Source organism: Rutidosis leptorrhynchoides, chromosome 8, assembly GCF_046630445.1.
Source record: "Rutidosis leptorrhynchoides isolate AG116_Rl617_1_P2 chromosome 8, CSIRO_AGI_Rlap_v1, whole genome shotgun sequence".
Taxonomy (NCBI): domain Eukaryota; kingdom Viridiplantae; phylum Streptophyta; class Magnoliopsida; order Asterales; family Asteraceae; genus Rutidosis; species Rutidosis leptorrhynchoides.
The window spans coordinates 371,564,956-371,579,625 of NC_092340.1; the positions used below are offsets into that span (position 1 = coordinate 371,564,956).

Genomic DNA, 14,670 nt, shown 5'->3' on the forward strand with positions numbered 1-14,670 from the left:
ACCTGGAGCAGATGGACCGGGTATATGTAAACTTAGGAATAAAAAAAGGTTTTTTCATGCACAACCATGGAGGTAGATTATATGGCATCAAAACAACGGGCCATGTACTATGTGAAACACTCATGTTTCCAAAAGGGTTAAACTCATCACTCGCCAAACCAAGCCTCACATTACGAGGTTCTTTAGCAAATTCACTATTCTGATAATCGAATGTTTTCCAGGCTGGTGAATCTGCAGGATGTCTTAATCTACCATCTTTCGTACGACTCTCTTCATGCCATCGCATCGACCCGGCTGTTTTAGGCGAATAAACAATCTTTGCAAGCGTGGTATGAGTGGAAAATAACGCAACACTTTTGCTCTAACCTTCTTAGCTTTATAATCACCATCATTATCAGCTTCTGTGGTTGACTCATTTTCAGAATCATTATTAATTTGTTTATATCTTGAGGTCTGACATACGTCACACTTAATTTTGTCCTTGTTTTCTTTCCAGTACAACATACAATCATTTGGACAAGCATTAATTTTCTCATAACCTAGACCCAAATCTCTTATTATCTTTCTTAATTCATAAAATGACTTCGGTATGGCAGCATGAGGGAAGGCTTCCCTCATTGTGTCAAGAATCATGCTGAATCCTTTTTCATTACATTTTCCAACACATTTTGAATGGAAGAGTCTAACAATGAACGAAAGAACAGAGAACTTACAGCCGGGATATAATTCTTTCTTTGCATCTTCCAATACTTTATTAAACTTTTCAGCATTTAAGTTTGGTACAGTATGATTTTCAGTTTGTTGGATATCATCTTCATCTTCATCTTCATCTTCAAACACATGGAAGACGCATTAGGCCAATGCTTGCATATCATCTTCATCAGCATCTTCAAACGTTGGTGTATCATCCGATTTGAAATACACATCTGGAAATTTATAACCTTCGAAAAACCCGTCACATAGCAAATGTGTTTTAGCCTGGACCCGATCAACCCATTTGTGATTACCGGAATATTTGCACGGACAATATATATGACCATTTTTCCCTTTTTAGAGAAAATACGTTCTATAAATTTGTCAAGTCCTTTTCCGTATGCAGGGGAAGATCTACACAAGGACATCCAAGTCGAGTCCATCATATATAGACCTGTATTCTACAAACACATTTAATCGGACTTAAATTAACGTGGTTCAAAATCAAAGATTCAAAATTAAGGGGTATGGACATGAAACAAAAGAAATTAACCTGGTTCAAAATTAAAGATTCAAAATTAAGGGGTATGGACAAAGCGTATGAAACAGGCTGACCCAATTTTTCGATGATTGCAACTTATATCTTCAATTACGTATTAACTGATTAATAATCGATGATTGAAATTAACTTAGATCTGCAAACACATCTTCAAAAACTGATGATGATTGCAATTGCAATTAAATACGTACGATATTATTATAAATTGTTAATAGTAATAGTAATAATAATAATAATTATTATTATTATTATATGATGATTTTGATACATCTAATAAGACCTAATACGAGATAAGTTTAAGATAAAAATTCAAATAATTAATAAAATATAAAATAATATACATAATGTAGGTTAAGGTTGTCCAAATTAATATTATTATATATGTTTGAATTAAAGGTGTACTATGATATGATCGAGCGACTTGGACAAGCTTTCGTTGATCGACCACACCTTTATTCAAGCATAAGGTTTAATTGGGGTTTAGGTCAATGAAAGCTTTTCCAAGATCAGTCGCAATATTGTTGTACCACTGCACGAACACCGGCTTTTAATTCAAACATATATAAGCTCGGCTTATCCAACAAGCTATTAAAACATATAACGGGATATCATCATAAGATCGACTTGGTCAGACAAGCTCAAGCTAGACGACTAATTATTCAGGGTTTTTATATGGTTTAATATAATAATGTCCGGGTACTTGTATATGCATATATATATATAATGTTCAGGTCGGCCGGGTTTAGGGTTTATGGTCTATGCATGGTTCGGATAGGGTTTATGCATGCATGGTTTCGGCTTTAGGCCGGGTTAGGGTTATGGTTCAATGTCAGGGTTCATGCATATGGTATTAATGTTCAGGCCGACCAGGTATATGCATGTTTTAGGGTTTTGGGTAGGGTTTAGGGTTTGGGGGTTTACATGGGCCGGTATATGTTTTATGGTAATTTAAGGTTGTTTATGGTTTAATGTGTAGGGTTTGGTCGTTTATGGTGGGTTTTAAGCTAGTATGAGGTTTGTAATTAATTTATATATGGTATAGGGTATATGGGTTCTGGGTATAGGTTATGGTTTGGGGATCGAGATAGTACTGATCCGTACATTACACGTACCACCAAGTTTTATCCGTACACCGCCAAAAGTGCATTATATATATATGGAGCAGTTGTACAGTACAAAATTGTAATTAAGCATGTTAATTTGGTGGTGTGTGGCTAAAAGTTGGCCGGTGGTGTACGGATCATCACCCTTATGGTTTAGGCCAGGTATAGGGTTAGGGTATATGCATTGTTTAATGTTTACGGTAGATAGGATATAGGATTTAGGGTATGGGGTTTAGGATTAAGTGTTTATGATTTAATGTGTATGTTTACGGTATATGGTATAAGGTTTAGGGTTTAGGGTTTGGGGTATAGGGTTTAGGGTTAAGTGTCTAGCTATGATTTAATGTTTAGGGTTTAGGGTTTAATGCACAATACGTACGTTAAATAGATTAACACATATGATAAACGATGTTAAATTACGATAAATTATGATATATTTAAAAAAAATACAATTTATGAATAATTAAATTAATTTAGTGTACATTTATTTAGGGTTTAGGGTTTAAAGTAAACTTACCCTCTCAAAAGAAACCGCCAAATATCACGGATTTCGGACCCAAATTTTGAACCTGATCCAATTTTTTTCATTTGAAAATTTTGGGTAAATTCAAACATCACCTCCCAAATTTGGGTAAATTCAAATTTCACCTCCAAAATTTGGGAGGTGATCTTTCGACACTAGCATTTGATCCATCCACTCTAAAATAATACAAACTTCCTATTTTACCCTTAAACTACTAGTAAGTCAATGTACTATTTACAAGGGTAAAATAGGTAATTTAGATTATTTTGGTGTGGATCGATCAAAACTAGTGTGTGCGCAAAATCAAATTAGGGTTAGTTAGTTAGTTAAAACGTTTTTGAACAAATCACTTATCTCTTTTTTCACCAATTCAAAGAACTGTATATCTTTTTTCAAAATAACACAGTTAACTAACTCTCAAAGAACACATATATCTTTTTTCACAAGATCGAACACAAGTATATTTTTTTACAAGAACTGTATATATTTTTTCACCAAACTGTATATCTTTTTTTACAAAAATGGATTAACGATTCTATAATTTTAATTGTTCCTAACTACTCTGTATATAAAATTGTTTATAACTCTATTGCGTTAATTGATATAATTGCTCATTATTGTTCTTTACATTCTTGTAGATTATGGCAATTGAAGGAATCAAAAAGTCTTCACTTAGATCCTCTCAACAGGTTGAGGCTAATACCATGAGAAAATGCCAGTTCGTTGTACCCAATACCATGAGAAAACGAGTTATTGTTTCTCATGTCTCCAAAGAATCATCCTCAAAATCCAAGTCTCAAAAGGGCCATGTAAGTGATAAAAGGCCGAGGTTAAGTAAAAGTAAAGTTCAGCGAGTCAGCCAAGAAGAAGGTAGAGGTATGGGTCTTCAACTGCAAGATTAAGATACGGAGCCCGAGGATGATGCACAACGACAAAATGAAGAATACGATAATTACAAAAGCTATTATGAATATTTTGAAGAGCATCGTCAACAAGGTGAACTACAACAAACTGAAGTACTACATGAACAACCTGAAGAAGGTTCATGTGTGAATGAAGAAACTGAACCAGGTTATTTTTTCTTTTTCTAATTTGGTTTGTTTATTCGATTTATATTGTTTCTTGTTTAGTGTATCAGTTGTAAATCAAGTGCACATATTTTGTAGATAATCAGTCAAGGGGATTGACTCTTATGCGGCAGATTTATATGCAAAAGCCACATGTTCGACTTCCTATTACTGTTAATGAACATGGCCAGCCAATTGGTGCAAACAGTAGTCAATTTACCCATTTTCTTGGTTACTTGTCACGGAGTTACCAGTATTGTCCAATGACCGTGGAACAAAGTTAAACCCGAAAAGAAGGATAAGTTGCTGAAGTTCTTAAGGGAACATATTTTAAAATCTGTGTGATAATATGTTTTTTTTTTTTTTTTTTTGTTCTCATGCATGTGATTTATATGTTTTTTTTTTATAATTTGTAGACAAAGTTTGATATTCCACCAACTGCTAATTCGTGGATACTCTAATCATATGGGCTCAAGATGAAAAATTGGAGGTCGAGAGTTAAGGAATGTTTGTTTGACCCGTCTAAACCAATGGAGGAGCTATTAAAGTCACCACCTCTACAACTAACCAAAAGACACTGGAGAAGACTTCTTGAATATTGGACCAGAGATAATGTGATGGTATGATATATTCTTACACTTTCCTGTAGATAGACTAACCATCGTGATTTGATCTCCTCGAATACTGACCACTCTTTTCTTGTTCAGGAGATGACCGAAAAAAACAAAGCCAATAGGGCTAAAAAGAAGTTGTCACAAATGACGGGGGAAAAAAGTTTTGCAAGAATTCGTGAAGAACTGAAGGTAATATATCATGGGGGAATTATTTATATAGTACGTATAGCTTTTGAATATACATCGTTAATAGTTACCTCGGTTTTACTCATTGTAGGTGAAGTTGGGAAGAGAGCCAACTAGGGTGGATATGTTTAAGGAATGTTACAAAAGCGGTGAAGGTGAAGGGGAAGCTGCTCATGTTTTTGTAAGTAATTTTACAAAAGTAGATCAAATATATCCTACACATGATATCAGTAGATGTATATTTATATATATGTTAATCACCATAAACCACTTGTGAGGTTTTTATTTCATTTGAAGTATACTTTTAGGTCAGAGATAAAAGAAAATATCTATTAACCATATCTTTAATTTAATTAGTTACAAGGGTAAGCATTGCATATACTGTGATTGGGCTATACTGTGATTGGGCATTGCATATATCGAATATCATAGTAGAATTATAATATGATAATTATCCTTTGTATAGCTCACAAATTAGTTGGCAATTTTCCATGTATATCGATGCCATCTCCTGTATATATACTGGTCATATTATTGAATCAAATATCAACGATTTACTATGTCTTTTATGCAGGAACAAATGAAAGACCTAACCGAGAAACTCGGTGATGGTGCAACTGATGCACCTGGACCAGATGATGTTTTTTCCACGGTAATGGGTAAATCTGTTGGAATTCATCATATTAACAAGCATGTCAAAACCCGATTTTAAAGTGAAGCGGAAGCAATTTTACATAAACAATTAATATGAGTTTAACCTTTTAAACATGAATTCCAAAATAGATCAAGTCTAGAAATATACTTACAAATATAAGAGTGCTAGTAAAGGGATGTACCTACTCCAAGTTAGGAGGTTACAAGATGATGAAGATGATGATGAAATAGCAACTTCTAACTTGAAGTCTCAAGTGTGTAATACCCCAAGCTACAACCCCAACACTCTTGCCTTTAGATAGGATTTGTATGACACTTGAATTGAGCTTGTAAAAAAAATTGTGAACACTCCTTTGAGCTACAAAGGCCACGGCCTAGCAGCCTTTTTTGCTGCAGAATATTTTGTTTTTTTACTAGCTTAGAATGTGTATATCACTTGAAAGATGATTGTCAAGCATGGGTACAAGTAATATGCCATGCTCCTATGTAGTTGTGTATGTTGGAAGTAACAAAAAGAGTATGGAATCTTGTCTTGGAGACCAAAATTCTGCACTCTACTTATTTTATAAAACCATGTCTTAATAAATATATGAACATGTTATCTACATATATATAAAACATGTAATAGTTTTGTTACTTTTATATTTTATAAACCTTTTATAAAATATAACACAACATAATTATTTAAACTTATAAACAATTATATATAAATTATCCAAATAATTTATCTCAAGTGATATTATTTTAGAAAACCGATTTTCTAAAATCCAAGTGTCGCGTATTTATTTAACGATCCAACAGTTAAGATTAAATAAAAGTGTCGGTAAGCTTGTTATTGGGTATGACCCGACTTGGATCATAACATATCAGCCACATTAATTAAATATGTCTCTCGGGCATACGAAAAACCTTCAATCTCCCACTTGCTCGAGGAACATAAGAAATTAATGCAAGTGATGGATACCACCTAACGACCGTCCATCACCCCCAATATGTTATGACTTTTGCCATTCAATAACATCATCCCTTTCGAGTTTCCATCTCGAATATGAATAGGTGAATCTTTCATTATTTCCTTTCGTCCTAGATGTCATGTTAAATCCAAGAGACACAGAGTGATCACTCTCTTCTAGATTTAACTTTATCAGGCCTTAGACATCTGACTCTCAACGAATAAGAGGGACAAATTCCATCTTGACTACATACGTCCTAAATATGTACCTTGCATTGTACCTGAGCTCTTCCTTATGAACTACCATATTTCAGAATAGCGAAGGAAAGAATCAAGGCACCATACTTGGTAAATATCCGAACCCAATATGTATCTCAGGTCAGAGGATACAATGATATTCGCCTTTACTCAAGATTACATGTGATCAACCACAAAGGCTCCATTTAGTAAATCATGAGGGCGGGTCTTCCAATATTTGTACCCCACAAATATCCACGAACCTTGGTTGCAACCTTGCCCCACATTCATCCCGTGAATGTATACCAATCCAAGTTCATAATAGTCTAAACCTCACACTTGTTCCCACGAATGTGATCGACTACGGAATTTAGAATAATTACTTATTCATGGATAAAATATGCAAAATAGGAACATGACTCAAAATAAATTAATACCATAATTATATTAATGAGTTTGAATAATTTCGTTCCGTTACAATACTTAAAACAGATTATGACCAATCACTAGAATATCGAAGCCCTAATGTACAAACATGTCCTGTATGTTTTGCTCCATGTAAGAGCTTCGTGAGAGGATCCGCTATATTAAGATCTGTGTGAACTTTGCGAATACATATCTTTCCCTTTTCAACTTCATCCCTTATGTAGTTGAATCTCCGCTCAAGGTGACGGGTCTTTTGGTGAGCACTAGGTTCCTTGATTTGAGCAATCGTACCCTCGTTGTCACAAAAGATCTCAAGAGGGTCCTGAATGGAAGGGACCACTCCTAAGTCGTCTATGAATTTCTTCATCCATGCAGCTTCCTGAGCTGCCAATGAGGCTGCAATGTATTCCGACTCTGTAGTGGATAATGTAACAACATCCTGTTTTGAACTCTTCCAAGAGACCGCACCACCATTTAATGTGAAGACATAACCGGATTGTGATCGAGAATCATCTCGATCAGTTTGGAAACTCGCGTCCACGTAACCCTTTACAGCAAGTTCCTCCTCACCAGATCCATATATTAGAAACATATCCTTAGTCCTCCTAAGGTATTTCAATATACTTTTAACCGCAATCCAATGACTGTTTCCTGGGTTATTCTGGTATCTACTTGTCAAGCTTAGGGCGCATGACACATCCGGTCTAGTGCATATCATTGCATACATGATTGACCCAATAGCATATGCATAAGGGACTCTCTTCATTCTCTCTTGTTCATCTTTCGTGGTAGGGCACTGAGATGAACTGAGAGGCGTTCCTCTTTGAATAGGTACCAAACCACTCTTAGAGTTCTCCATCTTGAACCTTTTCAAGACCTTTTCAATGTATGCACTTTGATTCAAACCTATCAGTTTCTTGGATCTATTCCTGTAGATCCCAATCCCCAAAACGTATTGTGCTTCTCCAAGATCCTTAATGGAGAAGCATTTACTTAGCCAAGTTTTAACACTTTGCATTACCGGAATATCATTTCCAAATAACAATATATCGTCCACATATAGTACAAGGAACATGATTGTGCTCCCACTAGCCTTCTTGTATACACAAGCTTCATCACCATTTTTAATGAAGCCAAATCTCTTGGCTTCCTTATTAAAACGATGATTCCACATTCTAGATGCTTGTTTCAATCCGTAGATTGACTTCTTTAGCTTGCATACCTTTTTAGGATATTTCGGATCAACAAAACCTTCAGGTTGAACCATATAGACATCTTCCTCAAGATGTCCATTTAGGAAAGCGGTCTTGACATCCATTTGCCATATTTCATAATCATAATGAGCAGCAATGGCAAGTAATATCCTAATAGACTTTAGCATTGCAACAGGCGAAAAAGTTTCATCATAGTCAACCCCTTGAGTTTGACTGAAACCTTTTGCTACAAGTCTAGCTTTATATGTATCCAAGTTTCCATGTATGTCGGTTTTCATCTTGAAAAGCCATTTACAATCAACTAGCCTAGAGCCAGTAGGTTGTTCAACAAGTTCCCAAACTTGGTTGTCATACATGGATTGCATCTCAGCGTTCATGGCTTCCTGCCATTTATCCTTATCAATCCTTGATAAAGCATCTTGGTAGTTTATTGGTTCATCCAAATCAACCACATAGCAACCATCCATGAGAAACCCATATCTCTCAGGAGGATTACTAATCCTACCAGATCTGCGAACGTCTTGTGTATTTTGATCATCCATTTGATCACTCTCAACATTTTCATATTGAGTGCTAGTGTCAACCAATTGTGTATCATCTACTTGATCTTGAACCTCTTCAAGATCTATCTTCCTTTCACTATTTCCTTCCATTAGGAACTTAGTTTCAAGGAATTCAGCCTTTCGAGCAACAAATACATTCTGCTCGGATGGATCATAGAAATAATATCCCATATCATCCTTGGGATATTCTATGAAGATACACTTCGTGGATCGAGCATTCAAATTATTAGGGACGTAACGCTTAGGATAAGCTTCACATCCCCATACCTTTAAGTATGATAGAGATGGAGGTTTTTCAAACCACATCTCATGAGGAGCTCGTTCCACTTTCTTGGTTGGGGCCATATTTAAAATACGAGCCGCGGAGCATAGACAATAACCCCAAAATGATAGAGGTAACGAGCTTCTAGCCATCATAGATCGAACCATATCCATTAGGGTTCGGTTCCTCCTTTCGGAAACTCCATTTAGTTGGGGTGTTCCAGGAGGAGTGAGCTGCGAGATAATCCCACAACTTTTAAGATGATCTTGGAAAGCATCGCTTAGGTATTCACCTCCTCTATCGGTACGAAGTACCTTGATTGTCTTATTGAGTTGATTTTGTACTTCGCTTTGATACTCTTTGAATGCTTCAAAAGTTTCGTCCTTATGTCTTAACAAGTAGACATATCCGAAACGACTGAAGTCATCAATGAAAGTAACGAAGTATCTTTCACCATTCTGAGTTATGGGCTTAAAGGGTCCACATACATCTGAATGTATTAATCCCAATAAGTCCTTAGACCTTTCGTAGGTCCCTTTGAAAGGTGCTTTAGGCATTTTGCCTTGTAAACAAGATTCACATACATCAAATGAGTCTAGTTCATTTGATTTCAAAAGGCCATTCTTTTGAAGTGTATGCATTCGATTCTTTTTTATGTGACCAAGGTGACAATGCCATAAGTAGGAATCACTCAAATCCCTTTTGAGTTTTTTGGTGCTAGTATGGTATATTGAGCTACTAGATGATGTGTCATCATGAACCAATTCATAAATTCCATTTGAAGGCGAAGCCTTAAAATAGAATACATTATCTAAATAAATGTGGATATCATCATTAACAAAATTAAGATAAAAACCACATTGTTTTAAACGGGAAACTGAAATAATGTTTCGACATAAATCCGGTGCATACAAAACATTGTTCAAAATAAGTTCCAAACCACTTGGAAGCTTTAATACAAAGTCTCCTTGAGCCTTCACTTGTACTTTGGCTCCATTAACCATAAAGAGACTTGATGTTCCCGTTTGCTTGCTACTTCTTTTGAACCCCTGCAAAGAATTGCAAATGTGAGTTCCACATCCAGTGTCTAATACCCATGTATTAGAAGAAGTGATACTAAGCTCTATATATACCATATATATATTACCTGAGGTTTGCCCCGCATCCCTCTTTTCCTTCAACTCCTTAAGGTAGACCGGGCAGTTGCATTTCCAGTGACCCATTTCACCGCAACCGAAGCACGGGTCTTCCTTGGGGTTTGCTTGTCCGGCAACCTTTTGCTTCTTGTTATTGTTTTTGGTTGGGGTAATCATCCTCCCTTTTCCCTTGCCTTGATGGGCGGGTCCTTTCCTCTTAGCCGCCTTTGGCTTAGAGGTGTTGTTACCTTTGGACCCACCATCATTGATCATTAGTACGGGTGAAGCCCTCTTGCCCATGCTAGTTTCTGCCGTCCTAAGCATGCCATGAAGTTCGCCAATGGTCCTATCCATCCCATTCATATTGTAATTAATTACAAATCGGTTAAACCTATTTGACAAGGAGTTTAGGATAAGATCCGTGGCTAGCTCATTAGATATGTCGAGATTAAGATGGTTTGCGCGATCAATGAGGCTTTTCATCTTAAGGACATAAGATGAAACGGATTGGGAGTCGTCCATACGACATGCATGAAGCGCTCGAACGGTCTCGAAGCACTCGACACGTGCTTGTTGAAGGAACATCTCCTTCAATTGCGTGATCATGTCGTATGCAGTATGATGCTCGAAATCCTTTTGGAGTTCGGGTATCATAGTCCCAAGCATTAGGCAAGCGACTTGCACCGAATTGGCACAATACTTATCCCAATAAGCCATGCCTTCCGTATCATCCTCGTTGGGTTGATCGGGAATGGGGTCTTCCAACACATACGCCTTATCCTCAAGTTTGAGGACAATCCTAAGATTGCGGAACCAATCCATAAAGTTCGTATGGTTGAGTTTGTCTTTCTCGATGAGAGACCTTAACGATAGGTTGTTCAAGTTAATAGGTGCGTTTTGCATGTTGTTGTTATTGGCGGCCATCTACAAAATTTAACAAAGTTCATTTAAGTATCGATTTTAAATTTAATAAACAATACCCTTTTAAATTTTAATTGACTTATTAAATATTAGAATCCAACGGTAAATCAAATTTCGGTTAGGTGACCTTTATCCCGTTATTTGATTTAGCTAGGTAGTCATTTATATGACAATTGCAATCCTTTTGCAACTTCTAAATTATGGGATCATGCAATCCTTTTGCATGGCATATTTATCCCATCAACGCCTATTTGTTCCTCATGCTTCGGTGACCCTAAGTTCATGATTCCCAAATCAAGTCGTCCTACTTGTGTAAACATGTAAAATTAACATACAAGTGGTTAGGTGACCTTTATCCCACAAGCATGCGAATTTTACCTTAACCATATTAGTTAGCTCATAACGGTTAGGTGACCTTTATCCCATTATGAGTTCCCTACTATGTTTAAGTGTCCCACAAAAGGATGGCGTTATACTTGTTTACCTTGTTTTAGTTTTAAAGGGATTTTCGGCTTTCTTTATTCTAGTTTAAGAAAACATATTGCCATACACCAACATGCATTTGGTGTATAGTACATTATAAAAAACCTATTTTCATGTCTTAGTAATAAAACTAATTACTTGATATAAACCATTTTATGTACATTGTCATCTTGTTCTTAATAACCATTTATTGGTGTCCTTTTGTTGTTTTAAATATAACCAATTATACTGTTGTTTTGCAAGTTGTTAACATGTGATTTTCTTGTATCAACCAAACATACAAACACAATAATCATACAAGCATGCATAACAACAATGTTCACAATCAAGCCAAAGTGGTGGACACTTGTTTAGCCGAAAACAAGTGTCACCGGTAAAGGGTTAAATCACAAAGTAAGAGATTTTTAAAATCTCCCACTAACTCTTGCATCCATATGCTCCATCTTGTGATTTTCTTCATCATCTTGAATCTTCATTTCTTTTTACAAAAAAAATATTCAACCTAATACATTTTTTCTAAGAAAAAGAAATTACATCCTAATCTATTTTACATACCAAGATAAAATAAATTACATCACCAAATTACAAAAAATAATTACAATATTACAAACCAAATGAATGAATTAATATTACAAGCCATAAGAATGAATAAAACAACCAAATCATTCAACCATCCAAACATAAGGTCTAGGCTTGATTGTGAACAACAACAAACAACAAAACTTGACCAAATTTGAAGCTCCAAACCCTTTTGGAAGCCCCAAAAATTCGGCCAAAAAAGCACCCCACCCAAAACCCAAATTTTTTTTTTTTACATTCTAATTTCATGCATGTTACTAGAATGTAATCTAAATGGGTTTTAAAGCCAAATACAAGAAGCATATTTCTATGACCTCGGCTCTAGATACCATTGTTGGAATTCATCATATTAACAAGTTATATTAACAAGCATGTCAAAACCCGATTTTAAAGTGAAGCGGAAGCAATTTTACATAAACAATTAATATGAGTTTAACCTTTTAAACATGAATTTCAAAATAGATCAAGTCTAGAAATATACTTACAAATATAAGAGTGCTAGTAAAGGGATATACCTACTCCAAGTTAGGAGGTTACAAGATGATGAAGATGATGATGAAATAGAAACTTCTAACTTGAAGTCTCAAGTGTGTAATACCCCAAGCTAAAACCCCAACACTCTTGCCTTTTGTTAGGATTTGTATGACACTTGAATTGAGCTTGTAAAAAAAATTGTGAACACTCCTTTGAGCTATAAAGGCCAGGGCCTAGCAGCCTTTTTTGCTGCAGAATATTTTGTTTTTTTTACTAGCTTAGAATGTGTATATCACTTGAAAGATGATGGTCAAGTATGGGTACAAGTAATATGCCATGCTCCTATGTAGTTGTGTATGTTGGAAGTAACAAAAAGAGTATGGAATCTTGTATTGGAGACCAAAATTCTGCACTCTACTTATTTTATAAAACCATGTCTTAATAAATATATGAACATGTTATCTACATATATATAAAACATGTAATAGTTTTGTTACTTTTATATTTTATAAACCTTTTATAAAATATAACACAACATAATTATTTAAACTTATAAACAATTATATATAAATTATCCAAATAATTTATCTCAAGTGATATTATTTTAGAAAACCGATTTTCTAAAATCCAAATGTCGCGTATTTATTTAACGATCCAACCGTTAAGATTAAATACTTGTAAAGTGTCGGTAAGCTTGTTATTGGGTATGACCCGACTTGGATCATAACATATCAGCCACATTAATTAAATATGTCTCTCGGTCATACGAAAAACCTTCAAAAGCTAAACATGGTACTGCAGAAATGTACGGACTTGGTATTCACGCCAATCATTTGTGGGGTGCAGGACCTAGTCGATTAGCTGTTAGCAAAGCAAATGCTCAGCTGATGTCTAGAAATGCACAACTTGAAGAAGAAAATGGAAGGTTAAAAGACGAGAAGAACAATGGTCCGGGTGCTCAGAATGATGGTTTGTGTGTTCATGCTAATGGTTCGGGTGATCACCGTTTATGGGTATGTTTCAATTTAATAGCTTACTGTTTTTTCTACCCTTTTAGCATTCATAATTTTTTTTTTTTTTTGACAACTAAATTTTAGGTCGATAAGGAAGTTTATGTAAAAAACCTTACAAACTTCGAGAACGTAGCAATAGGAAGGTTAAGGAGCATTGATCTAAATACGGTTCTTAATGGAACAGAACTTGGACATGGTTGGTGTGAGGTCCATGTTCAGGTGGCCATTAAAAAAGATGAAGCTTTGTTTAGGCCATATGATTATTTAAAATGCATTCATGACGTCACTGGTACGTCTATTGCTTGGTCTGCTAAGTTAATCGAGGTATGTCCTTGTTAAATTTGTAATAATTAAGATTAATTTTTATAATGTGCACCTTTATGCTTATACATGGATGATTTAATTTGTAGTTGGTACATGAGGATTGATCAAGATTGGATGGTGAAGGGTTGAAGAGTTTTTGTGTTTGTTAATGTGGGCCGGTTTATTAATGAATGTTTGTGTTTGAAATAATTTGTTGATACGGTGTATGTGTTGGTGTGTTTGAAACAATGATTTGTCCTGTCATGATTTGATTATTATTGAAACAATATAACTTACTGTAAATGTAATCATGTGGTGATCAATATTATAATTTATATTTAATATTTGTTTTGTAATTTAAAAATTTAAAATTATTGTAATTGCAATGAATAATAAATTGATGCAATCAAAAGAAAACTGGATCTGAACAGGGCCCAAAAGGCCTAAATAGCTGAAGCAGGCCCAAAAGGCCCAGTAAGCTTAAACGTGGCGACAAGCCCAATTAGCATAACCGGGCACAAAAGGCCCAATTATCTGAACTGCCTTGCAAAGGCCCAATTACCATAACCTAGCCCAAAAAGCCTAATTATCTGAACTGGCCTGGAAAGGCCCAATTAACATAACCTGGTGATGTGTGCAGCGGTGTATACGAAATACTATTATTTTTAATATAAAATACGATACAAATTACACAAGTTTTAATTTATT

At 35.3% G+C, this 14,670-nt stretch overlaps 1 protein-coding gene across 1 annotated transcript; it reads left to right on the forward strand.

Moving 5' to 3' along the window:
• Nucleotides 1–4,475: 4,475 nt before the first annotated feature.
• Nucleotides 4,476–14,087, forward strand: LOC139864751 (uncharacterized). Its single transcript, XM_071853320.1, has 7 exons — nucleotides 4,476–4,565; nucleotides 4,653–4,748; nucleotides 4,837–4,926; nucleotides 5,320–5,404; nucleotides 13,493–13,659; nucleotides 13,744–13,983; nucleotides 14,070–14,087. Exons 1-7 carry the CDS (start codon nucleotides 4,476–4,478, stop codon nucleotides 14,085–14,087), a joined length of 786 nt encoding a protein of 261 aa, XP_071709421.1.
• The last annotated feature ends 583 nt before the right edge of the window (nucleotides 14,088–14,670 follow it).

Excerpts from the sequence above, each read along its gene's own strand:
- LOC139864751 (XM_071853320.1), top strand. The coding sequence starts at position 4,476 with ATGGAGGAGCTATTAAAGTCACCACCTCTACAACTAACCAAAAGACAC. Across the intron at positions 4,749-4,836 it reads GAATTCGTGAAGAACTGAAG|GTGAAGTTGGGAAGAGAGCC; the intron begins GTAATATATCAT and ends TACTCATTGTAG. Across the intron at positions 5,405-13,492 it reads TGTTTTTTCCACGGTAATGG|GACCTAGTCGATTAGCTGTT; the intron begins GTAAATCTGTTG and ends TGTGGGGTGCAG.